Source organism: Zeugodacus cucurbitae, chromosome 3 (assembly GCF_028554725.1).
Source record: "Zeugodacus cucurbitae isolate PBARC_wt_2022May chromosome 3, idZeuCucr1.2, whole genome shotgun sequence".
NCBI classification, from domain to species: domain Eukaryota; kingdom Metazoa; phylum Arthropoda; class Insecta; order Diptera; family Tephritidae; genus Zeugodacus; species Zeugodacus cucurbitae.
In genome coordinates this window covers 70,995,515-71,023,188 of record NC_071668.1, presented here as the reverse complement: position 1 = coordinate 71,023,188, position 27,674 = coordinate 70,995,515, and the positions used below count along the sequence as shown (strand labels likewise).

At 36.3% G+C, this 27,674-nt stretch overlaps 1 protein-coding gene across 4 annotated transcripts in view; it reads right to left on the bottom strand.

The window, feature by feature from the left end:
• Positions 1-27,674, bottom strand: part of LOC105216972 (chaoptin) — a 292,722-nt gene that overhangs the window by 14,541 nt on the left and 250,507 nt on the right. For all 4 annotated transcript variants that reach the window (XM_029043331.2, XM_011191760.3, XM_011191761.3 and 1 more), the window contains one exon: positions 3,491-3,635. In XM_029043331.2, coding sequence (XP_028899164.2) covers positions 3,491-3,635 — 145 coding nt within the window. The remainder of the gene's footprint in view (positions 1-3,490; positions 3,636-27,674) is intronic.

The following is a 27,674-nucleotide window of genomic DNA, read 5'->3' as shown; positions in this document are numbered from 1 at the left end:
TTTACAAGAAAACTACATTTTGTTTGAGTTTTTGCACTGAAGCGCAAATAAAAATGTATTTAAATGGTTGGACATGTAATGAAGAAAACTTTGTATATATTTCTAACTATCAAAATTGTATATTAATTCCAAGAAATTGTTGGAAATTATATTTTAATAACTTTTAATCTATTTTTCCAAAAGGGTCCCACTTTGGGAACCGATGAATCGAACAACCAAAAACTGGTCTAAATTATATAATTTGGTATAATCCAAAAAATATCACATTGCTAAAACCGGGTATTTTTATTGTAGTTAAATGTAATTTTGAGCTGGCAAATATCTCTCTTCCGCTTTTTGCTCTTTATTCAATGCTTTATAAAAAGTGCCGTTTCGTTCAATACTCTGTTTCCATCTATACGGCAACTTCATAATACCCCCCTCGTGTAGAAGCCCCCTTCCTTATTTGCGAAGAACTCGGATAGCCACTTTTCACAAGCCTCTTTTGAGTTCAACTTTACACCATCAAAGGCGTTCGCCATGAACAGGAACAGGTGGTAATCACTTCGCGCTACGTCCGGACTATATGGTGGAAGCGATAAAACCTCCCATCCGAGCTACCGTACCTTCTGACGAGTCATTAACGAAGTGTATGGTCTGGCGTTGTCCTGGTGGAACACTACACCGTTCCTGTTGGCCAATTCTGGACGCTTCTGGTCGATCGCCTGCTTCAAGCGGTCCAGTTGTTCGCAGTAGATGATAGAATTAAGCGTCTGGCCATATGGGTGCAGCTCATAGTGGATGATTTCCTGCCAATCCCACCAAACAACCAGCAAAATCTTCTTGGCGGTCAATCCAGGCTTGGCCACTGTTTGGGACCATTCACCGGCCTACGATCACGAACGTTTTCGCTTGATATTGTCGTATGTGATCCATTTTTCGCCGCCAGTCACCATTCGCTTCAAAAATGGGTCGAGTTCGTTCCGTTTCAGCAGCATATCGCAGGCATTGATTTGGTCCAGAAGGCTTTTTTTCGTCAAATCATGTGCCACCCAAACATCAAGCTTTTTTGTGCATCCAGCCTTCTGCAGATGGTTTAAAATGGTTTGGTGACTAATTCCCAGCTCCTATTAGATGTCACATGTCGGTTTAACTCGATGTTTTCCATGATTTGATCGGTATTAATCGTCGGTATTCCGCCGGCTGGCTTATCCATGGTGTTCACCCGCTCTGAATCGTCGAAGTTCAAAGTGATATAGTACCATCCCCCAAAACACTATTAATCTCAGGTAACGCTCCTCTAGCCGATTTGCCTCTATTGAAGGAAAACTTTAAAATAATTAAATTTCGACGTTAGTGAATTCCATGTTTACACGTCTATAACCGTTGAACGCAATATCCAAACTAATCATGCATAGCGCCGTTTTGTAGGTTATGTCAAGTCCTATCATAGATGTATAGTATTGCCAGATACGAGCTCTGTAGCGCTTTATACATAGTCGCGATATTCAAGAGACAAAAAGGCGGAGGGGAGACCTAATATTTTAAATAAGAGGCCATATTTCAAGAATATCGAACATAAAAGTGGCGAATTGAAAGCAAATCTTAGAAAATGATTCATGATCCTTTTGTCGCATTTTCATAGAATTAGCATTTCATTAAAAAAAGTTATGAATTTTTATTGGTTTGCGAAAACTATTTATATGCTACCGGCACTAAATTCTCAATAATATATTTTCAACAATTTTTCAGCATCTACAAACCCTGAGCGCTGTCTTGCATCTTACTTTACTTACTAGTTACCTCCTACTCACACATGGATGAGTTGAGTTGTATAAAAATCAAACTGCTGCTGTGCTAAATCAATAAACTTGCCCGTTGACCGGTAAATAAAGTTATATTTAATAAGGCAAAATGGCAAAATAACCTCGTTAAAATGCAGATAAATAAAACAAATCAGCGTAAACGAAAGCATAAGGTCATTGCAGGAGATTAGCTTGCTGAACTCACGCTCGGCGTAAGAGAGAAAGAGAATGTAAGGAGCTGAGGAAAATTGAAAATGAAAATAGCAATAAGCGCAGCAAATCCCTGGATAGCTGGTCTTTGTTGCAGCTTAATAGTAGATTTGTACGAAGGAAAAGAAAACGTAGAGGAACTTAATGCTGTGTGTGCGTATGTACTCTTCGTTGAACGTCTTTTTTTAAGGTGTGCGATTTTTTGTTTTCATATGATCTCTCATGAGTTTAATTTTATTTTGATATTCAGCTTTTTGCTTGAGCACTCAGATGACGCAGGTATCGCTGCATTCCTTCAAATGTTCATTAGGTATACTAGGAAATCAATTTTATTCTGGAGTAAAATGATTGATTACCACTGATGTGTTGCAATTAATGCAGGTATAAAAAATCTGCAAATTGCTACATTCGAATATTCTGTTCTCTATTAGAACAACAGAGTTTAGTAGAGATCATTTCGATTGATAAACGGTACTATTTTCGAGTTGAGATAATAAATATTGTATCCTTATCAGATGGGAAATATTTCCCTCCCTTAAGGAAGAAAAAGAGAGAGATAATAAAGGTTAAAGGTTGTGGAAAGACAGAAACATTTTACCATAAACTCTAGGAAAGGTAAACTGAAGGGATTACGTGCGAGTGGGTGAGTTATGCTTAACACCAAAAGCATACTACTTGTTGCTGAACATTTTTGGTGTTTAATGGTAAAACACCGCTCACAAATTCGGCGATATCAAAAGTCCTTTAACTCAACTTAAACACTACTTTGGTGTTTAGGAAAATATTGTTATAATTTAACTGTTTTGAAATGTCAAATTAAACTCAGAATTTCTGAAACACTTTACGGAGTTTTCATTTTACGGAGTTGAACACAAAATCTATAACAAAATTTTATGAAGCAAAGAGGAAAATTTTAAAACTAACCTTAATTTAACTAACTAACTTTAATTTTAATATATCCTTAGGGTACCATGTCCTCTTACAAACTCTATAATAAATTGCACAATACTGCATACAGAGTTAAACACTTCAAAAATAACAACAAAAAGATAGCATTATTAAATATTCCCCCTTCTCTTATGTTCAGCTATCATCCATTATTATCTGCGTTATCCCTATTATATCGATATCCTTGGAAAAACACGTCTTTTGCTCGCTCAATTAAACTGCAATACCTTCAAGACCCAACGGTATACAAACACATTGTGTATAAATTGAAACATTTCATTATTACTAACACACACACACACATACACATATGTAGACATTGCCTTTCACCCTAATTTATAATCGTGTAACTTATCCTTGTCTCGTTTATCTCGCAACCCCAGTCATGTACGATTGATGATATGAAATAAATACTTCAATGATATGTTATATAATATATATAGATGTGTATATACAAGATGTACCGTTATGCATGTCAGCAATAGCCAAATATACATACAAGCAAATCTCATATGTTCCGTAGTAAGGATATAAATGTGTGCACTCACCTGAAACTGCGCTCCGAAATGTCCTGCAATTCGTTATCGATCAATTTCAATGTCTTCAATCTGAGTCCCTGAAATGTTTCATCGTCGACACTTTGCAGATGTGTGCGTGACATTTCAATGTAACGCACGGAACTGTGTATGAATTCTGTAAGTGAATGGAAAAGCACAACAAAAAAATAATAATTGATTGAAATAGTAAAATACTTAATAGAGCAGATAAGCGTATGGATTTGTTGGAAATCTCTGAGGGGATTTATTATTTCGTAGCAGTTGGCTGAATTACTTAGACAAATATAATTAAATTTTTGGCAGCTATGGGTTGATATACTAAGTGTGTGGGTTAAACTCAAGAAGGTTTTTTTTCGAGTGAGGACGAATATAAATGTGATTGACATTAAATGATAAATTGATGTTTTATTTTAATTTTAGCTTAATTTAGCTAAACACTGGTATATTTTAAAATTAACTTTCAGATAATGCTTTAAAGGTTTCATATAAACACGTGTTTATCGATTATTTTGGTGTTTACTATTAAACATTATTCATTAACTCGGAGTTTACCATATACAGATTTTCTCTTGTTGCCCTAAATTTCATTTCTAAATTAAGTTTTAGCGAATACGAAACTTTCTTTACTAAATTTGAATCTGCTGTGTGAAAATTTGGACTTAGTGTTTACCATTTTAACTCCATTCGATAAATTCACTTTTAGAGCAATGAAATGGGTTTGATGCTTAATCTCAACTCTATATAGCCAATTTATTTTTATTTAAATATAAATTTAAAATTAAAAAAGGAACAATTAAGGAAAAAATTAAACTTTCTTAAACACAAGTATAAGGTTTATAATTATGGAAAATTATAGTAATTTATGCACAAAAGACATCTTTAGAAAAATATATCATAAACTCGTCGATATGCTGCTTATGTAGAAGATCTTCACTTTGATTGTTGCTGAAATATATAGGTATGTTGCTGTAGGTATGAAATACAAGTTTTAGCTTCTTAAACACGAGTTTGAGTTATGTTTTTATGGACAACTGTAGTGCTTTATGTAGAAAAAATATATTCATGAAACGAAAAATTTAAACTCCTCTTTATGATTCTTCTCTAGTAGGTTCTAACATGAATTGTTGTTCAAAAATTATATATGTGAAGTTATCCAAAAAAAAAAAAAAATGTTTCTTAAACACTACTAGTAAACACGAGTTTAAGGTTTATTTTTAGGGACAACCGTAGCATTTCCTGTAGTAAGGTCAAATTCGTATACGAAAATCTTAAACTCGTCTTTATTATTCATCTACAGTAGATTCTAACGTTCAAATGTCATATTTGGTAAAATAAATCTTAACCTCGTTTTGATGCTTCTTGCATAGAAGATTCTATGAGAATTTTGATTGCATTAGTTTAAAATTAAATAATATTATAACTGATGTGTCTGTTTAGTCCTCATATCATCACCTTATAAGAACTTTATCAATTTATTTGGTTTAATTTAAAAAAAAACGTATTGATGATAGAGAAAGTATTCAAACAGAAATTCCTAAGTGTGCGAATAATGACAAAAAGTAGAGAATATGATAAGATTTCGACGAGTTTTTTGGCGAGGAAAACATAAGAAAGTCAGTTTAGTTACAGAATGTAGATAATTTTGAGAGTGGAATGTCAGCTTTGGAGATTAATTATAAGATATTCCACATATTTTTGTTCATAGTGTCATTTTATGACGTCCTTCTGGCGGCTAAAGATCTAAGGACATCCATTATATTGGCACCGCTATTTTCAACATTTTCTCTATAGCAAAGTTTTTGTGTCCTTAAATGTTTCGCCAGCTTTTAAGTAAAAACTTTTTATTTTCCTCCCAACTATTTTCAGTAACCTTTGTACACCAGCAAATACTTTACATATATCAATCTACTGTTGCCACAACTTAGTTTTCCAATCATCTTGCCCCACACCACCCAATTTATTTCGGGTCACTAGAGATCTAAGTTTCGGCCAAAGTTCAAATTGTTTGCCATTTGTTGGCAGGAAGCAATGCAAACACACACACACACACACACAGAGCCACACCTAAAAATAAGCTACAACGCTGCTCAATAGATTTGCAAGTGTTCTGTGGCCATAACACAATCTACAACCAATCATTGCTGGCGCACTCGAGCCATTCAGGCAGCAATTGCACAAAAAAAAAACAGCAAGAAAACAGTAAAAGCAACAAAAACAAAATTGAAACTGAATTGAATGAAAAAAAAATCAGCAATAATGGGGTCATCAGCGAGGCCATCCGATAAACAGAAATGACAATGGCAATTGGCTGGCGGGCGAGCGACTCTGCGGGGCACAATCGTGCACGCGCTATAATGGGCACATTTCGTGAAAGCAATGAAAATTGAAATAGGCAATTAAGCCGACAGACAGTGGCAGTGAGTGCGCTGCAAATGCTTTTTGGAAATGGATTTCTAATTTATTTAAAATTTGAGCGCAATTCACATTGGCATTCCGTTGAGCGCAAATGAGTTTAAAATGGCTAAGTGCTTTCGATTTGGACACATCAGCCAAACCTTTTTAGCTCCTAAGCGATTTAGCTTTCCATTTCACTTTTGTTGTCGTTGTTGTTGTTCTAGTTTAATGTCGTTGTTGTTGCTTAGTTGCGCAAATGCAATCATAGCGCTGTAGAATGGTGGCGCTGCAGTGAAAAATGTTACTCATACGCCTAGTGGCGCCCATTAATGAGTTATTTGCTTTGATCCACACACCCACACCAGTGCAGCCGCCACACAAAGCATGCCATTTCGCTTGATCATGCTCATTTCACTTAAGCAAATTCATTGACGCTATCAATTTGGCATTAACGTTGAGCTCCCCAAAAACCGCCTCAATGCTTAGTTAATAGATTTTTAATGAGCAACGCTTACAAATGTAAGCTACAAGTATATGCAATGAGCTTAACTAGCGCGCCTCTGTGTATTCCCATTGAGTGCCTGTGTGTGTGTGTGCGTGTGTTTGCTTAAGCACACTATAAACAGCAACTAATTAAATGTTGAACAACACAGCTTACTTGTTGTTGTTGCGCCACCAAGTGACTTCAGCTAAACGCTAAAGCCCTTAAAAGACACCACAAACAATGCGTCTATGCCAGCTTAGTCCCCAGTTTATATATAGTCACACTGCTATAGCTATAGCTTCCAACTATATAACTCACTTGTTGTCTGCCTATTGTGCCATTGTTGCCTGCCGCCGTCTGCGCAACACCCTCTTTAGCGGTAACTCCATTTTATCTGTTTGCCTTTTGTCGCATTGGTAATTAACATAAGATTAACTTTCGCACACAATTAAATACGAAAAGGCGTAAAAGTTTTTGTGGCTAAAACAAACACTCTCCCTCAAACATAGAAATGACACAATTCCTTTACATATTCAGGCACACATGTTCAGGCGCTTGCCTCTATTGTCTCACACCAGACTGACATAGTTTTCGACAAAAACATTTAAATGCGCACAAGTTTTTTTGTTAAAATGAAATGAAAGTGGCACACACTGGGAAAGAGAAGCAGTATGTGTGAGTGTATTAGTGTGAGTAGTCTGTTATTCTTGCTTAAAAACATATGTAGGCGCACTTCATTTTGTCTGAGTTTAGTAGCGTAAGTGCCCATCCCACAGCTCAGTGGTAAAAAAGAAGACAATTTTAAGTGAGGAGATTGTCTAAATTTACTCCTGTTTAATACTAAGAGGTGTGCCCCAGTGAGGCGCATATACGGCATATCCTTTCAGGCACCCTTTATGACAGATTTATATTTATAAAAGGTGTTCTCCAACGACGACCTTGTGAGATTGCTTTAATATGATTTTGTTAATACTAAAACTCGAATATGAAAGATTATTTTCTACGAAATGCTGACGCAGTATTCAATTTGAATCCTTAGTTTATATATCGTTTTTCGTAAACTCGATATGCGAGTACTTTGTACCGTCTTGAACACTTAAACACTAATCAAAGCCTATTTGTGTTAAATGCTGATTTGACATTGTAATATGTGAGCTTAGATCTTCCACTAGCTACTACTTGATAACCAAGTTTATTTACATAATTTTTAATGTTTTTTCGTAAACTCTAGTTAAAGACTTAGTATGTATGAAGAGTTATCTCAAAACTAGTACTCAGGTATTACAATTTATTCATATTGTTTCATAAACTCGAGTTCAAGGTTTTGAGTTTTATGCATATTTATCAACTATTATAATTAATCGTGTTCGATTATGTATACCTTATTTATGCTATTTGATAAACTCAAGTTTAAGATTTTGTGAGAAATAGTCAACTAATGAGAAATAGTTGACTGTAATACCGTCTTAATAATTTCTTATAAACACGAATTAGCCTAGAACTTCCTCTACCTACTACTTCAGGCCTTATTTTTTGTGTTGTTTCGTAAACTCGAGTTTGTTTTTGGCTTTGGGTTTATGAAGAGTTATCAAGTCAAGATCTCAACACTAGTATTTGACTACCACAATTTATTCATATGGTTTCCTTAACACGTGTTTAGGGTTATGATTTTATGAATAGTTGTGAAGTGATATTGAGATCAGCAGTTTAGTAATTATGCTGCTTCATAAACTTCAGTTTAAGCTTTTGTGTTTATGAGCAATAGTCAAATGATATCAGCAGTAGTACTTAAACATAATACTCTGTAATTTAGAACCCGCGTAATCTACGTCTTATAAACACGAGTTTAAGGTTTTGTGTTTGTGAATCGTTATCAAATTACTTCATTAGTAGTCAATTTAAGCTAAATTTAAATTTCGTGATATCAAGGTTATATTTCAATCATTATCTATTAGGAGTATTATAATACAATTGATTAAACATTAAACTCCGTATTTTCAATTAGTGTTTAAGACATGAGGATTCCACAAACTGGTAGAGGTTATTAAAACTATATTTTATACAAGTTCTTTCATGATCTTTGAACTAAATTCATTATCACAATTATCCTTTTGAATTAAAACTCTTCAACATTTCAGGAATATAGAGGTTGATTCAGTTTCTTATGTGGTAATTCATATAATTTGAGTTGCATAGCATTTTTGTTGTCAAGGACCTCAATGATACCTGATCCAATCTAGTACATTGGAACATTGCTTCTTCAGTGGTAGACTTTTTTTTCAAAATTTTTAAGAAGGTAAGATGCTCTCAATATTTTTTGTCTATAAAAATCCTTTGAGTGTATTTGGGAGTTTATTTGTTACTTGATATTGTCTGAAGATTGTTTGTAGTATGAGTTTCTATTCTGAACAAAGTTAGTTTCTTAAATTTTTAATTACAGTTCTGGAAGGTATATGTTCTGAGAGTCAGATCTTTTGAAACTACACTGTCCAGTTGAGATTCTGGGTAGGGAAGATCACGAAACCCACGTAGGTTCTGAAAATCGTTTTTTTTTTTGTTTTTTTGGCTTATTAATTTCTACAACATCTCAAGAATATTACCTAAATTTTCAAAATGTGAAGCAAATTTGACCGAAATTTTTAATTTCCTTCGTGCAAGCACGAGTTTGTGGTCTTACATAAAACACTTAATTTTGTTTTTTTTTCATATTTCATTTCATATTTAAGACACAAAAAAAGTTTGAATTAAATAAATAATTTTTTACAAAAAAAATATTGAAAATAAGCCATTTTTACGCGACCAAACCCATGTAACCCTTTAGCAGTTCGAATACCTAAGCCTTTTTGTCTAAAAAATCATAATCGATTCGGGGACCCTTTGAAATCGGTTGGTTTTTTTAACTATTATATTATGGAACCTGCTTCAACGAGCTAGTACTAAAATTCAGTTTTTAGAGAAAATTAGAGGATTTGTAATAAGTTGTTCCAAAATTTTTCGAAAAATTATAGTATAGCAGGTAAACTCAGAACTAATTCTTTTTATGCGAAAAAAGTTACAAAGTTACCTAAGAGCTTTCATATCGTGCATTCAGTGAACTGATATCGAAAGAAATTTAGTCTTAAATCTACAGTGGTATTCACCTTTTTTAACGAAAATTCCACAGAGGCATATTTTAAATTAGCCAGACAATATTCACTAGCGCTACAATAAGTGCATCTCATGCTTGCTCCACATACATATATTATTAAAACATAGTCTCTTTTTGGCATTGTGTCTATGCACAACTGTGTCATGCACACTGCATTTCTACGCGGCCACGCAACAACCAGTCGACTTTTTAGTCCCTTAGTGATTTAATTGTTTGCTTAAACTGCAAAGCGTGACAGCTGAGCGCCACAAAACAAACAGCGAAATGGAAATGGTGAAAAATAAAAGCCCAAAAGCGAAAAAAAAATTACAAAAAAAATGTGCGCTAACCTAATTCAACTTTGACTGCGACGAAGAGCGGCGACTTTTGTAGCCGAATGTCCCACAACGAGCCTACGGACCAAACACACACATACTCATGTATGTTAGTGAATGTGAAAAGCGCACAAAGGTAAACAGAAATGCTGGAAAACATGCACACTCAGACACACAGAAAATTGTACGAAACACCGCTTATTTGTTTAATGTGTTTTGATGTATGTAAACGGGTGTGTATGTATGTCTATGCTTGGGCTCTCGCTTTGGCTGGTTGTCCTTGTACCCACTGCTGTCTGTTTGTGTATATATGTATTATATGTGTATTTGAGCCTGAGCTTTGCGCTTTGTCCCCAACGTGGCATCAACAATAACAGTAATGGCAACAGCAGGCACAACAACGACAACAACAACAATTAAATAACGTTTCGTTGAGCATGTGTTAATTAATGAGGTTGCATTGCACGCTGAGAGCGCGCCTGCTCTTGTGTTTGTATGCCGCTCATGAGGGCGCCTGGCGGTGAACTTTAACGCGCCACGCCAAAGCAAAGCACAGCAAAGCTCAACAGAGGTAGCTGGCAGCGCTGTTAGGCATAGCACAGCTGGAAGGAGCGACGCTGAAACAGTGAGACCTCTGTTGATGTGGGTGTTTGTAGCCTCTATGCTCTACCATGGGTCTGTGTATGTGTGGTTGTGTGCCTCATGCGGGTCGCTTGTTGTTCGCTTACATGTGTTGGCATTCATACCAGCACAACTAATAATGTAATGGTGTTTATAAGCATGTGTAAGCGGTTTGACAGCTGCAGTGCGGCGACTGTCGGCATTGGGCACTGAGGCGATACATTTATCAGGTCTGCTTAACAACTCTGGCAAACAGACACACACATGCATACTGTTTAAACGCCCCAAGGATTGCGTTTGCCTATAAGCACAACACACTGATACATATATACATATACTTGTATGAATGTGGGCACTCATGCGCAAGCAAATCGTCTGTAGTGTGCTAGTCCACCTAAGCTCTTTGGCTGTTTGGCTTATTTGGCGCATCAGCTAGCGGCTAACTGTTTTGGCTTGTTCAGCTGCCAGGCTTTGCTGTTATGTAGCAAGCTTATGTATATGTATGTGTGTGTGTATTTGGCTACTTAGCTGGACAGCTGCTAAGCTTAGCTGATTAGCTCTTAGCTTTATTTCAAATGTTGCGCAGATTGCTGTTATAAGTGATTTCTAAGCATGCAGTTATGTATATATTCACTGTGGTCACCCATAATTGTATATTTCGCTATAAATGTGGGCAGTAATGTGGACTTAACTTCATTAGAAGCATTGATAATAAGACTGCTTTTGGAAACCGGAAGCAGAAATGAATTAAAAAGATTTAAGAATTGCGTAACATTTTAGTGGCAGGCGGAGAGAAAAATAGTGAAGTAATGTTATGATTTAAGCAAAGTATCTCCGAAAATAATGTATGTGGCAATTCTGGAATTTTTTAATTATGTAATATTTTTCAAATAGTTTTTAAACACAATATTTAATATAATATTTTCTACAATTAATTATAATTCTTTAATTATTGTTTTATTTAATATTTAAAAATCATTGGCAGCCCTATATGATCTATTTTGATTCTGAAGAAAAAATTATTTAAATATATGTATATATAAATATAAGAAGATCAGGATTAAAAAAAAAATGATTATTAAATAAATTTATATGGCAACTCTGATAAAATTTTTCAAAATAATTAATAAATATTTTTCATCGGGTTTAAACACAATGTTAAATGGAGTGTAATTGATAATTAAAACAAGTAAGGAAGAGCTAAGTTCGGGTGTAACCGAACATTTTATACTCTCGCAATTTATTTATTTGACTTTATTAATATTATATAATACACAATTTGACCCTCATATTCGTCATATATATTGTATAAAGTCCATTGAAAGTTGGAAACCATAATATTAGGTTAGAAGCACCGCGGTCATCGTGTTCGATATATAGGGCCTTAAAAACCTATGGTCCGATTTTAGCGATTTTTAGAATGGGACTGCCACACTATGAACATAGTATTTGTGCAAAGTTATGCACCGATATCTTCACTAGTGCTTACTTTATATATTGTAAAGTAAACGATTCAGATCGTCTTCAAAGTTCTGGTATATAGGAAGTAAGCGTGGTTGTGAAGCGATTTGACCTATTTTCACAATATATGTAAGGAAACTATTACAAACCAAGTTTCATTGAAATCGGTCGAGTAGTTCTTGAGATATGGTTTTTGACCCATAAGTGGGCGACGCCACGCCCATTTTCCATTTTGTAAAAAAATCTGGGTGCAGTTTTCATCTGCCATTTCTTATGTGAAATTTAGTGCTTCTGACGATTTGCGTTAGTGAGTTAACCCACTTTTAGTCATTTCCAACCTAACTTTTGTATGGGAGGTGGGCGGGGTTATGATCTGATTTCTTTCATTTTTGGACTGTATTAGGAAGTGGCTAAAAAAACGACTGCAGAAAGTTTGGTTTATATAGCTTTATTGGTTTGTGAGATATGTACAAAAAACTTAGTAGGGGGCGGGGCCACGCCCACTTCCACAAAAAAATTACATCCAAATATGCTCCTTCATAGTGCGATCCTTCATAGCAAATTTTACTTCCATAGCTTTATTTATGGCTTAGTTATGGCACTTTATGTGTTTTCGGTTTTCTCCATTTTGTGGGCGTGGCAGTGGTCCGATTTTGCTCATTTTCGAAATATATAATAATATTTTTATTACGCAGAAAACAATGCTCCCATTAATAATAAATTAAGTATCTGTTAATTCAAAAATATATTTTTCAATATTATGATGATGGTAACCCTGTTGAAACGAAAACACTCTCAAATGCCTTTGATTTTCGTCAAATAATGTTATTATAATATAATATTACATAAGTTCATATTTTTGTGATACCAACAAATATCAAATAGTGAGTTAGCTGGATTCATTTCGTACTATTTACTTTTTTTCAAATGTTCAAACCTCCGGCAACCCTGTCTATATGAAGAAAGGGATTTCAATAGCATAGCTACAAAAGTAGACGCCATATTTTTCCCGCTCTTTTGACATTTCACTTCAGTAAGGCCACTTCATCATGGAAAGATCATGCGACGAGTCGAAATTATTAAAATTTACTACAGAAATTCGGAGTCAGGGGTCTCATCTTTAAAAGCGCTACGTCCAATTTATGGTCGCTCTCATTTCTGGCTGAATGGCTTCGTCAATTAGCAAAATATGCGTTATTTGTCAGACAGCAATCCACACGTACTCCTTGAGTCACCATTACGTTCCAAAAATTTTTTGGTATCGTGCTGTTTATGGGCCGGCGGCATCATTATTTTCCGTGATAAATTTCTTCCGTGATGATCAAGAGCGACACATTACTGTGAATGGAAATCGCTACCGCTCAATGATAACAGAATATTTTTGATCCGAAATAGATGAATGGATTTGGACAATATATGTTTTCTACAGGACGGCGCCACAAGCCACACAGCGAATGTCACAATCAATTTATTACCAAGTTTGGTGAATGTGTTATTACACAAAATGGCCCAGTTAATTGGCCGCCTCGGTCGTGCCATTTGACGCCGTTAAACTATTTCCTGAAGGGCTACGTCAAGTCTATGGTCTATGACAACAAGCTATCGACGATTGATGAACCTCGTACAAATATCTAACGTGAAATTGCAGCAGTATCGGCAGATTTATGCTCTCTCTCAAATTTTGTATCAAATGAGTGTTATGAGAGTAATTTTTTAATATTCCGTAGTAAGAAATAACTTAAACCTCAAACTAAGATTGCACCAAATCTTAAAACATAATAATGTCGAAAGCTTTGATGAAAGCTTATTTCAATTATCGTAGAGGCCAAAGGTTGAAAAACTTTGTGAAAGCTCTAAAAATAACTTAGCCGAAACAGAGAATAAATAAATCGAATCAAGTGTTAGCTTTAAGGTCAAATTTTGAATAATACAACTTACGTCATTTCTCAACAGATTATCATGAAGTAGATTAGTTGTACACAAGTTTACACTCTATGACTTTCTGTGGCATAACATATAAAAATGTATTCATTTGACTATCAGGATATTAAATTAAATAATGCATACTAAATTAACTAGTTAACTAATTTAGAGTTCAGAAAGTTAAAATTAAATTTTTAATTATTTAAAAATGCCAACATCAGCTTAATTTATTGAGACCGTCACACATAAAGTCGGGCTGGGACACAACAACCACAGCATGAAAATGGAAATTATGTACGAAAGTAGTGAATACTTGGAAGTCCCCTACTGAAAACTCGTGGCATGCCAGCATTTGAGCATCCGTTACTCGCAATAAGTTGGTATTTTAAGCAAAGTTCATAGTTCATAGGCGAGCGAAATTATTAATGAACGCTGAAAATGGCAAATGACAGGCGAAAAATTATAACAGCCTGAACTTATCTGCACTCAGGTACCTTTGGGCAATGAGCCATATGTGCTTTTTCGGTATTTCGGTGTGTGGGTAATGTGGTGGACAAATGCAACGGAGGCTGAGCTGGTTGTACGCTGAGAGGCATTAAAGAGTAAAATATGTATTATGCCCATCAGCAAACTGACAGCCGCAAAGTGACAAGAGACATAAAAATGCACTCTCGCCTGACGAAAATTCGACCGCATTTGTCGAGGGTAAATGTAAATTGCAACAAAATGATGCTGCAACAACAAAGACTAAAACTGGTGACATCCGGGCAACAAGAGTTATGCAAAAATACTGACACATTTCGTAAATATAGCTCGGTGGAGTTGCATTTTTTGTTTACTTTGTTTTGAGAGAAATAAATATTTGATGTCTCGAATGCAAAATGCACTTTTCAGTGTATGTGTGTGTTTAAGGCAGGGTAAAGTAGGGTAAGCAGTTGTCATATACCACTTCCGAAATGCCACCGTGCTGAAAGTCAGTTAGCTGAAATGTCAAATGAATTATTAAATAACTCAAAATATGGTACAATTATATTACCACTGGGAGGAGCTTGCACTTTTTGTTTATTTTGGTTTAAGAAACTTCCAATTTTGTTTTGTATTGGTAATTACTAGATATGCAACCGAATCATAGGTCCAACAATATTGATTAAGCTTCTAGAATTATTTTCTTTAGCTAGATTCTGGAAAAAACCCTTCTCATGTGGTTGCTTGTGCTGTCACTTGGATGTCAAATAAATGACAGTTGCCGGGTGTCAAATAGCGAGTGTCTAATGGGTATCAGGTAACTTTAAAATGTGTACTATACTGTCAGATAAATGTCAGATATCTGTAGTCAAATAAATGACAGATCGTAGTTGTCAAATAAGCGTCAAAATGATGTTTAATAAATTGATGAAATAAATGACAGTTGCCGGGTGTCAAATAGCGAATGTCAAGTGGAAATCATTTAAGTTTTAAATGTGCACTATACTGTCAGATGAATGTCAGATATCTTTAGTCAAATAAATGGCACATCGTAGTTGTCAAACAAACGTCAAATTTGATGTTAAATTAATGAAAGATAGCAGATGTCAAATGTTCAAATCTCAAATTTAAACTAGCAAATTGATTATTATTTTGCAGTTTACAATTTTCAAAGCATAAAAATATGTTCATATTTAAAACATCACAAACATTTCCATGCCAACTAACTACGCCACTAAACATAAATTGTTGCATGCCACATTTGTTGTCCAGTTCTACCAATTGACTACAAAATGAAGTGAAGGCGACAAATGCAATGTACATGTTGGACATACAATTTTTATGCCACAAAATGGAAGTGCTGCAACGTGATGCTGGCAGTGAGCAGGTGAGAAGCGTTTATTTCAGGCAATTTTTGCCGCATTAAAGTTGTTGCATTGACAGCTGTTGCAATATGGTAGTGGACATGTGACTGAGGCTAGTACTTATAGAATGGTTGTAACTCAGCTAAACACACGAATATGTTATGTTTGTCACGAGTTGTTGAGCTACTTTTTGGTAGCGTGTGCTTTACTTAGTAAAGTTTAACTCGGTTAAGTGTTTAGTTGAGTTTGGTTGTCAAAAAAATGTCACACGTGCAACAAATTGTCAAGGTACTTGGCGTCTATTTTATTTTTATGGACATAATTTAAAATAAAAGTGAGGAAAATATCTACGATGAATACTGAAATTTAAATAAAAGCATGTGGCATAAATATGTGCAAGAAAAGTACACCCAATAACGTTTATGTTGGCTGCTGGCTGGATAAGCTGCTGTTGACAGTTCATTGCAAAGGTGTCAAAGTTAGAATTATTTTTGGTTTTTGAAAGCCGATTAAAGTATCTAATATATATTTTAATATTTTTTAGATATTTTTAGAAATATGCGGGAAACCCTAAATTAATTTAATACTGGGATGGTTGTGGGAGGAGTTTATTGTCCGGAACTTCTCATCAACTTCTGCTTCAGTCGTTCGGACTACTGTAGCGTGTTTCAAGCGGAAGTGACGGCCATAAAGGTTGCAGCGGATTCACTGCTACGGAGTGCAGCAGCTTTCAGAGAGGTGACGATCCATTCCGATAGTAGGGCGGCAATATTAGCCTTAAGCTCAATGACTGTGCGCTCCAGGCTGGTAAAGGATTGCCAGTCCTCGCTATCAGTTGCATCGGAGCACTTCACTGTCATACTAGTTTGGGTGCCTGGCCACAGCGGAATTGCAGGAAACTGCAAGGCTGATGAGCTTGCCAGGCTAGGCACTTCGGTGTCACTTACAGTGGAATGGGAACAAATAGGAGCGCCGTTGTCCTCTTGCAACTTGCTTCTGGATGAATGGGTCTCAGTCGAACTGAGCAGGCGCTGGACACTCACTAGCACCTGTTCTGTCGCATGATCATTCTGGTCCAAAGTAAATCGCAAGAGGTCAACTCTTTGCCCTAAACAAGGTTAATCTTTCCCAAGTTATAGGTGTTCTAACTGGCCATTGTCCCATCGGGATTCACGCGGTCCAATTGAAAATTTTACCGGATGCTAGCTGCCTAGGATAATGTTGGGCAGAATCCACCCAGCATTTCCTTTTGGAATGTCCCGCCTTTGCGAGATCTAGCCAAAAAATCTTTGGATCTCACTTATCTGGGTACCCGCGCGAATTAGCGGATACAGAAGTTAAAAACCTCTGCATATTTGTGGTAGGTTCTAAGCGCTTTGTCATAAATAAGTGAGGTGGTTGAATTTTACGGCATCACAAAGGACTGCTCTTGATAGTCTAAGTGGGTTTTCCTTTCTAGGAAAACAGCCTTCGTACCTAACCTAACCTAACCTTTTAGAGGCTTTTAAAACTCGAATTCTGGATATATTTTCAAAATATTTAGGCTTTGACAAAGAGTTGCTATTTCGAAGAGTATTTTGAAATTTTTTCCTACACAAATTTATATATGAGCTCATATTTATAACAATGCGGATGATTGGATAGTCAAATTTCAGTAACATCCTTTTTCGTTTTTGTACATACATAGATACATACATACTTGTGCATAGAATTGCATATGTGTGTCTAACTGTAAATACCCATAGTGGATATGGGCTACTCTTACGAATAACAACTGTAATTTTCCGTGACAGTAAAACGAGCTGACACCGTACGAGTGGATGAACAAGTGGATAGACAGTGTGACAGATAGACAGACAGGGCACAAGAGATCAAGTACCAGAAGTGCAAATATGATACATTGCAAAATATCGTTGTTAATGCAGAAGTTCAATAAATTTTTACGATAAATTGTTTATATAAATATTATTAGATAGGAAAGAGAATGGAAGTGTTAAAGCGATAGTCAGAAGGTTCACGGGATGTTGAATTATGTGCAAGTGAAAGATGGAATTCCGAGGCAATACCAGTTGATGAATCAGTACTGGATTCAGCACAAAAATGAATACTGACTAAAGCAGCTTCTCTATAATAATCTCTTAAAATAGCAGACAGAGATATTCATGCCATTTTCAATATCACTGAACTGACAGCTTTCACACATAGAAGAACGGTACCTATTAGGTCTACAACTTTGCTTCCGCCATTTTCCATTAGATGTCTCTAGGGTCAAGCACTGGTTGATTAAATCGATTTTTTTATATCGATTTTGGACATTGGTGTCAACATTAACCCAACAAAATATTTGTAGAGATCTGTTTGCATCCCAAACTTATTCTCAACTGAAAATGTCACTTTTTGAGCCGAATTCTCGACTTTTGCGGGAAATTTTGCTTTTCTGTTTTAATTCCAAGAAAAGTGCGGCGGAGGCTCATCGAATGCTTTCGGCAACGTACGGTGGAGGTTGTCGTAAGTGAAAAAGGCCTTAAATTTACAAAAAAAAAAAAAAACGGCGGAAGCCAATACTAGCTAGACTCAGCAGAGACCATTTAAAAATTAGTGTTAGTCGAGCACCCTAGTGCCATTCAAGATTAATAGTTTCGTTTGGCTAGCATAATCTAGTCTATTCAGCGCTAGTTGAGCTTCTTTCTAGTAGTTCGGTTCAAATCGGTTAGTCCATTGATTTAAATGTAGTTGTTTTGGACATAGAATCGGATAATTGTTAGAGCTGCAACACCAAACCCATACTTTTTGGTGTTTTTGGACATTCAGCACTTATTCAGCTGAAGATAATGATATCTGGATTAAAAGTGCTGAATGCCAAAATACGTTTAAGTCACTGGTAATCAACGTTTTGCAGATTTTTTTGACATTAAATGTTTATTCAGCTCAGGAAAATGTTAGCTGAATAAATTTCTGAATGTCAAAATACCTGAAAAATATGGTATTACAATTTTTCGAGTCCTTAAAAAAGTTGAACACTTATTCAGCTTAAGAGAATGATGGCTGAATGAAGGGCTGAATAAGGAGCTGAATGTCAAAAGACTAGAAAAATCTCGCAATCAACAATTTTAGTTCCTTTGATATTCAATGTTTCTTATGATCAAGAAAAGGATGGCTGAATAAAACGCTGAATGTCCTGAAAACCATGGTAATGAAATGATTAGTCCTTCAAAATATCGAACACTTATTCAGCTCAACATAATGACAGCTGAATAAAGTCTAAAAGACTATTCAAGTTACACAAATTCAAAATTTCACTGAGAACATTCGTTTATCTGCGATTAAACTGTAAATGTGCATGCAACTATATACATACATATACAAGCGATAAAGCTTCGTAGACAATTTGAAACAGCTGACTGATTTTCCTGCTAATCGTCACATCGCCGTCTCTCTTAAAAAAAAAAAAATAAATTCCTCAAACTCACGTCCCAAATCTGGGCTATCAGCACACGAATCAGCAGCTAAAGCTGCAAATCAGCAAATATAGCCGTTAGTGCGCGCTAAATCACACCATTTTCGAATGAGTAATTATCACCTACGGACACATCAAACAACACACTGTCACATGCACACACATACACACAACAGCTAAAGGCACCAAATCCAAATGCGTACGCGCACTTATCCGCTTGCATTTTAGGAGGCGCCACTGCCCGTTGGCGTACAAACGTTAGCTGCATTGCTACATGCCACCGCAGGCAGTAAAGATTGCTTTGGCACAACAAAAATAACAACAACTGCTAATTGCAAACAACAGTCGTTTTAGCTGTATAACGGTAATGCCGTTGGCGTTATTGCGCCGTTTAAGCTGTCCACGTCGCTGCAGTTGTTAGTGTAGTTGCTGTTGTTGTTGCTGTTGCCGCTCTAAAATTGCATTGCAGCAGACTGGAACTGTTTGTGTCTATTCTCGGAAGTGTATATGTGTGTACACGCAAGCAAAGCGCGCATCTATTTTTAATAGTGTCCTGCTATATGTATGTTTACTTTAGATATATAGCAGACGCAGTGACAGCATTTATATTGCATCATCGCTGGTTAGCTGTGCGCTGCGAAATTGGTGCTTGTCTGCGACGAATTTCAATTTAACTGTGAGCTAAAATCTTCTAAAAGATTGTATAGAACACTAAAACTGTTCATATAAACATATCGTTTTAGAGTTTCGACGATGCTGGAGACACATGTCAGGAATATTGTGGTTTCAGAGATTCCTATCTACAGACCTTTAAACAACTACGCTTACACCAAAAGTCGGCTATAAATTCTTTTCTTAGGTCTCTGACTGTCAAACTCGTACTTAAAGAAAGAATAAGGGGGGCGTAGGATCCAACATAAAACTGTTGGGTTTGAATGGCAAATTAATTCATAAATCAGGGCTCGATTACGCACCACGTGAACAGACCTCATCAATTCTACAGTTTTACTATTTTATGATACAACCAGTTTGTATGATTGGTAATTGAAAATCACAATAAATGGGTTTAGTATTAATCATGCTCGTTCTTAGGACAATGGCTTCCAGAGACTCAAGTGCTATCTTATTGAATTGAGATTTGGAAGCATTGTAGTAGATATTATAGCATCTATCGTGTCATGTGACTACCGTACCCACTGGATTATTGGCAGGCATGGTGGATGAGTTCTTCATTCATCCTAGTGGAGAAGGTAAAGGAGAGGTAGATATCCTGCCTAATCTGCGGCGGGATGCCTGATGCGATGAAATATGCGCAAGGTAAAAATTAGCGGGACATCAAAATGACATCTCAGGCTCCTACATGTGGGGAAATATCATAAGGAGCCGAACTCTGAGCAGTAATAGAGGAGTTAAACCCTGGTAGTCGTTGCTACATAGTATCAATATGACCTGATAACCCTGACAACACTAGCGGTTCTGAGATGCATGAAATGTGGAACCTCGTTCTTAGAGGACAGAGATTAGAGTAGTGTAAGGAAATCGCTGGTTTTCGACTGTGGCTACTGCGTTTAGAAATCAAGATTTTCGTGCGATCTGGGGCTGCACACAATGTTTACAACTACATATTCTTATTCGAGTCGATAATATATCTTAAATGTCTGGAAGCTCGATATCTTCGATGCTCTAGTATTTAAATAATATACAAAATTTAGAGTATTTTAATGACAGAGAGTAACTTAATTTTTTGTATTTTGGTTATATGTGTAATGTCATGAACAAATTCGAAATTGTTTTATGGGGTAACATAGTTCTGGGAACACCGTTGGATATTTCTCTAGATCTCAGAATTTGGGAACAGTATTGTAGGAAATTAACTAGATGTAATTCGCTGCTATCTCTGATCCGGATTTGAGCTTATCGAAGTCTTGCCAGCGGTTTAACTTACCGTAAAAACTAAGAGATTTCTTCTATATATGGAAGATGTAATAATTTCCATCGAAAACATAAAAATATGTAAATATCTTTAGTTTATATGTTCATTTACATTATATAGCTCATTTTTTCCTGCTCAAAATCCGATTCAGTCAGCTGAAAACTAAAATATGAAACAGAAAAAGCAACTTGAATAAGAATTAAACCACAGTTACATGAGCAAAAGTTAAAAATATACACACCCACACATACACATAACTATAATAGTCCACAATTATCCATTCAATAACCGCAAAAGTAAATCATTTGCGCTGTTTATCTGCTGGCGTGTGCTTGTTTACACAGCTTATCGTCGAAGTCGGAGCAATTCAACTAAGTGGACTGGCGGCAAGGCGAGGCACCAAGCTACGCTGGCACCACCGCCTCGAAATTATGACTACATTTGGCGAATTGCCGCTTAAGCAGCGAAGATGGCGACGCTGTTTACTGTTTTTCATTTTCTTCTTCTCCCTTCCTTTGTTTTCGCTTTTTTAATTCTTGCCTGCGCGGAACACAACACACACGCTGCTGCCGGTGCACAAGTGGCAAGTTAACGGTTTATATACGGAAAGCGGCAAAACAAAACAGCAATAAACAATACAAAAATATTGGCGAAAAAAGAAAGCAAAGAAGGAAAAGCAAAAACTGCAATTGCTGCCAAAAAGTTTATTGAAAATTATTACGAAAATTGTTTGGTATTTCCGCCATTACAGCAACGAAGAGAAGTACAGTTGGTCGTACGAAAAGAAGAAAAAACAAAAGTGAAGAGCATAGCAAACGTAAGGCAAAGAAAATAAAGTCAACAATAACACAATTACGGCAATGGATGGACTTGGCAGGCGACGCAAACAGCAAGACACAACAAAGAGGAAACGATAACAAGCAAGCAGAAGAGCGCCACCCAACGCAGCGCCCAATATGACAGCCGACAGTCGAAAATGTGGCGGCAAACAATGGCGTGGGCGCGCAGGAGTCAAGTGGCGGCATTGCGGATGCCACATAAATTGTGGCAGTAAGTTAACTAAAGCAAAGCGGCGTGTAAATGAAAAACAGACGCAGTGGATTTGTGTCTGACAACCTCACTGTGTATAGTTGATATCGGATCCGTAGCTATTCGCAGCGCGCATAGCGGTAAATTGGAGTGCATGAAATCGCCACAATAGGTAAATAAATAATATTTCACTTACATAATGCTAAGTAATCGAATCGTGAGTGGACTCAAAATAGTCTTGATTTAAGCGATAATAATGAGGTGTACCCAGCGAAGAAAAATAAATTATAGCAATGAGGATTATTAACGCGAAGATAATATTGTAGAAATAGCGGAAATATTTTTGTTGATATTTCCAATGGTAACTAAATTGATTAGTTGATTAGACATAGACAAAACTAAAACTGAGATTATAAGTAGTTAAAAGGAGGTCCCAATCATTAAAGAAAATATTATTTCAGTAATCCCTGGTAGTCGGTATTTAAAAGTAAGTAATCAGTTGTCAATATTACTTACTCAGAATCTATAATTAATAATAATCCAATAAAAAAGATACTAGAAACGTAAATAGACAACACACAACAACCAGTCAGTAGTAAGTTATTATCAGTCAGTAGTCACAAGTCAATTCAATAATCAATAGTCAGAAACTGATAGTCAAATAGTCACCATCCAATAATCAATTAGGTACCAGTCAATAGTCAATTAGTCAGCAGTCAATAGTTACCATCCCGTCTTCTAGTAGTCGAATAGTCTCCTGTCAAAAATCAATCGTTGATTGTCAACAGTTAATATTCAAATAGTCATTAGTCAATAGTAAGTAGTCCATAGTTACGAATCAATAGTCAGTAGTTACAAATTAGTAGCCAATCTTCGCCAATCAATAGCCAATTGTAAAATAGTAAATATTGACATAACTTTTAACCCAGCTCCATTAGTCCACCAAATTACTAGGAATTTGGCAACGGAAAAAAGGTGTAGAGAAACTCTTAAAGTATTAAACTCCATACCGAAACACCTGCTTTTTTCATTTGCGTTATTTATAAAATGTAATTAAATTATCGGGTGAGAACCCGAATAGATGACCTATCTTGTCTAAAAAAAAGTTTTGAAATTAATGGAATGCGCGAGCAGGATGGGACCAAAAGAGGGCGAGTACAACAGACTACATATAATATCAGAAGAAAAAGGTAGAAACGCATAGGTCTAGCAAGCACTGGCGACTTCTGAGTTATGACAGCAGAGCAATTATACACGATGGGTTACACAAGTCGAAAGATAAATGTCAAAAGACAATTGAACAATATAAACTGTAAAACTGCGATAAAATATAAGACACCGGATAAGTGAGCCACCTGCACGGTCTGTCATTTGACAGCTGAATTTATTTAGCATATATGGTATTTGACAGCTGACCTATGACAGAGCACAAATGGGAAATAAAGCTTCTAAACACGTTCAATGAAATGGAGAGTTAACAGTCTATGTAACAGTTGAAGCTGAAGATAGTTCTTGATGACAGCTAATAGACAAATAATGGCAGATGACTTGTTGCAAATGACTGATGACAAATTACTGCTTACTGATTACAAATGACTCATGATAAATGACAAAGAATAAGTGACAGAAGGCACCCAAATTTTTGATAATTCAACGAATCTCATGGAGAAACCTATCTTAAAGAGTTTACAAAGAAAATATTTAATTATTTCAAGAATAATTTATTTTTTGATATAAAAAAATTATTAAATACCAAGAGCAACATTTTCAAGCATATCGCGACTTCAATATCCACCTCTTGAGTTACCTTTTGCGCCAACCGTACTAAATTGCACAGATTTTCTGGCAAACAAACGAAGCGAAAAGCGAATAGAAGCAGAAAACTCAACCACAAAGGAAACGAAAGTAAACTTGTAAAGTAATCTTATGAAATATGTAAGTGCTTATGTAATGCAAGCTGGCCATTAAATAACGCAAGCTTGAGTGCACTTTACAGATACTTTAAGCTGATAAATATGAAATAAATGACCGTACACTTTTTCAGAAATAGCGGGGGGCAGCTGCTGCTAACACGGCCACTGCCATTTTGCTGCAATTTTTTTAGTTATTTTCCACCGAAGAAGTTGCCATATTTTTTGAAGATATCGTTAAATTATGTAATGCAGTTTTGGTAGTTGTGGCAAAGTAGTGAGATCAAAAAGAGTAAATGTAGCCAGCAATAGAGAGAAGCGGAAAATTTAACGAAAAGGAATTACAAATTTCGTGGCAAGAGTTATTATTGTAGCCCAAATCGTGGCAACAGCAGTATCTGCAACAACAAACACAACGCCAGTGATTATTATGTCAGACAGCATACTTTAATACAAGCAGTTGAGCAGAAATGGCAGCATACAACGTCGGCTATTAATGCACCAGCGGAGCAAAAATAAAATCAAGTTTTGAGTCAGTAAAATTTCATTGCCAAATGCGCTTATATAACACACAGTATGTACTACTTGTATATCACTTGTATGTTTGTATGTATAATAGTAATGCATTTTTTATACAAAATTAACACACTCGCCTCGCATAAAAGCGATTTTTCGATTAAACCACTCGCTTGTCGGCTGTCTGCTTGTCTACTTATCTGTTGTCGGCGTGTGTTCGCATTGCAAATGTCTGCTGCGGCACATTAAAAACTTCATTGTCTGCCAACAATGATTGCACATTAAGCGTTTTAATGTGTTATTTGAGTGACAGTTTCATTAAGTTGCGGCAGTAAATTGACGCATTTATAACGGCATATGAATAGTGAGTGAGTGTGGTGATTTTGCGACGGGTGTAGAAATGTATTTCGCGGAAATCAAAATTATTAGTATCGATTTTTTGTTATCGTTAAATTATTTTGCGGGAGAAAAGTTAGTAAGATTTAAGTTCAGGATAAAACGGGAAGATCATTAACTTGAATATTTATCAATTGAATGAAGTTACGAATTATAAATATATAAATTATATCGCCGTTCTAATAAGGAACTATAGCTGCTGAATGGCTATTGAGAGAATATATAGTCCCTCCAGAAGTACAACTGCCAACAAGACCATCTATTAGAAATGGGCTATGGAGTAACCGGATATGATGCTATGGAAACCTATGCTGCCAGAACCGGGAATGATGTTATCGGAACCGGAAATGAGGTAAGGATGTGCCAGACCCGGAAATGAGGCATCCAGAACCGGAGATGTGGTACTGATGCTACGGGAACCGATGTTACCGTACCCGGAAATAAAGAAACCGGGACGGAAAATTAGATAATGATGATACCGGAACCGGAAATGAAGTAACCGGAACCGGATATGAGTTTGCCAGATATGGGACATCCGGAACGGGATTTAGGGTAACCGGATATGGAATCGGAATGAGGGAACTGGAACCAGTTCGCTCATTTTCCAACCGTGTCATCAGGGTGTCTACAAAATATTATGTACCGAATTTCCAACAAGACCATCTCTTAGAAATAGGCTCTTTAATATCAGTGGGTTCCGAACCAGAGATTCTTCGCGTTATAGTGCCGTACGAAGTACGAATAAGGAAGGTTAGCAATGCAGGCAGATGCTCGGCACTACCTGGGACCTCTGTCCCTCTCTCATACACTTGTGCTACACGGCAATTGTTAGACCAATTCTGCTCTACGGGGTTCATGGTGTGGTGGACAGGTATAAGGAAATCATATCAGAAGCCGAGGGAAAAAGTTAAGCGGCCAGCAGCTCTCTGCATAACGGGGGCCGCAGATAGATCTCTGCGCGGCGAAATCGGCGGGATGACTGCTGGCAGCAGGCGAATTAACACATAGAACCATCGGGCACAGTTCGGTTGTTAACGGCAGTCTAATAAGTATCGACTATTTGACCCCATTTTACAACTGGGAAAGAAGGTTAAAAGTCAACTTGGAAAATGAGATTTGGCGTAAGGATACTACAACTAAGCGCAATACCTTAAACATCTATACGGATAGATCGAAAATGGATAATGGAGTTGGTACAGGAATATACTGCCTGGAGTTAGGTATAAAGCAACCTTCCAAACTGTCGGACTACTACTGTATATTCCAGGCAGATGTGTTTGCCATTGGGAAAAGCGCTTCAGGTATCTAGGGATCCCGCAGTATGATAAGTTGGTGGAGATATCATTAGTGATAGTCAGTCGCGTTAAGCGCTGGCATCCTATCAGATGACTAATACTCAGGAAATACATGACGGGACTCCATCTGGTATCGCTAAGGATCACAACTGATCTATGCGGGTCCTGTTGGCTCACCAGACTAACCTAACCCATAGTCCCGTACAATAAACTAAGAGATCATTTATTTTATTTTCAGTACCTAGAAGCTGAATAATCTTCGATTAAGACATTGAGGAAGTATATAGTAATACTAACTACTGGAATGACATGGCGTATACGTAATATGAAATATTATGATATTAATAATAAAAGTTTTAACGCATTAAAATAACTCGACTGTGACGGAAAAAGTATAATGTTTTACGGAAACGGAAACTTTGTAGAATTAGAAACTAAGGAAGCTTATAATAATAGAGATGAAAACCCGTTATGAAAAATAAACATAAATGTTATACCATTTAGCAATGTTGTAGCCCTAATACATAGTACCAATAATATAAAAGCGATTTTGAAAGACAATATGAAGATCATATAAACATATAAACATGTGACTATATATCCATGTAACTTATCCACAACCTACCACAATAAGCATCGAAATAATTCCACCTTTATGCAACTATAAGCATTAGCGGTCAGCTTCAAACTACATTATCTACACCAAAATAATTTTCAGCACATTTTCGAGCTTTTATCTTTAAAATAAAACGCACATAATATATCAGTAACCTTAACAGCACAGAGTGCCACTAACAAGCAACCATGTATTACCTCTAATGAGATGCAGCGTGTGGAAAAAACAAGCAAACAGCTGACCACCAGCATGCGCATAAATGCCACAAACTAACCAACTACGTATGCGTGTGTGCCTTTTTACGTGGTTTATTGTAGTGCTTCGCAAAGTTTTCAACTTATTTTAGGCACCCACAGGTAGATAACACAAAGTTGCGTTTATTCGTAGTTCGTAAAATGTGTGTGAAAACAAAAACAAACATATGAAAAAGGCAGGGAATTGATACCAGCATAAAATTTATGGCGCTTTTGGTAGCAGCTGAACCTCGAAACACTATCATTTGACGGTCGAATGCGCTGGAGAGCACGGGCTGTTGTTTGCCTCATTTTAAAACTTTTTGCTTTGAAAGTGCTGTATTATGTGTTCTAGTATGTGTAAATATTCCAAAAAAATAAAATAAAATTTTAGCTTTTAGTGAGTTTGTAGTGCAAGAATAGGAGCGTGCTAACTTTGGTTGCTAGGCAACTAAATACTTTAATGGCAATTTTGGTGTTAACTTTGTGGTTTTTATCTAGCAACTGCTTGCTAAGACAGACTTTTTATATTCTAATCCTGTCTCCAGTTACACGCATTTTGTGTGGCCCCACTAATCGTGATTCAGATTTTTTTTTGATTCAGACAGGTGGTTCT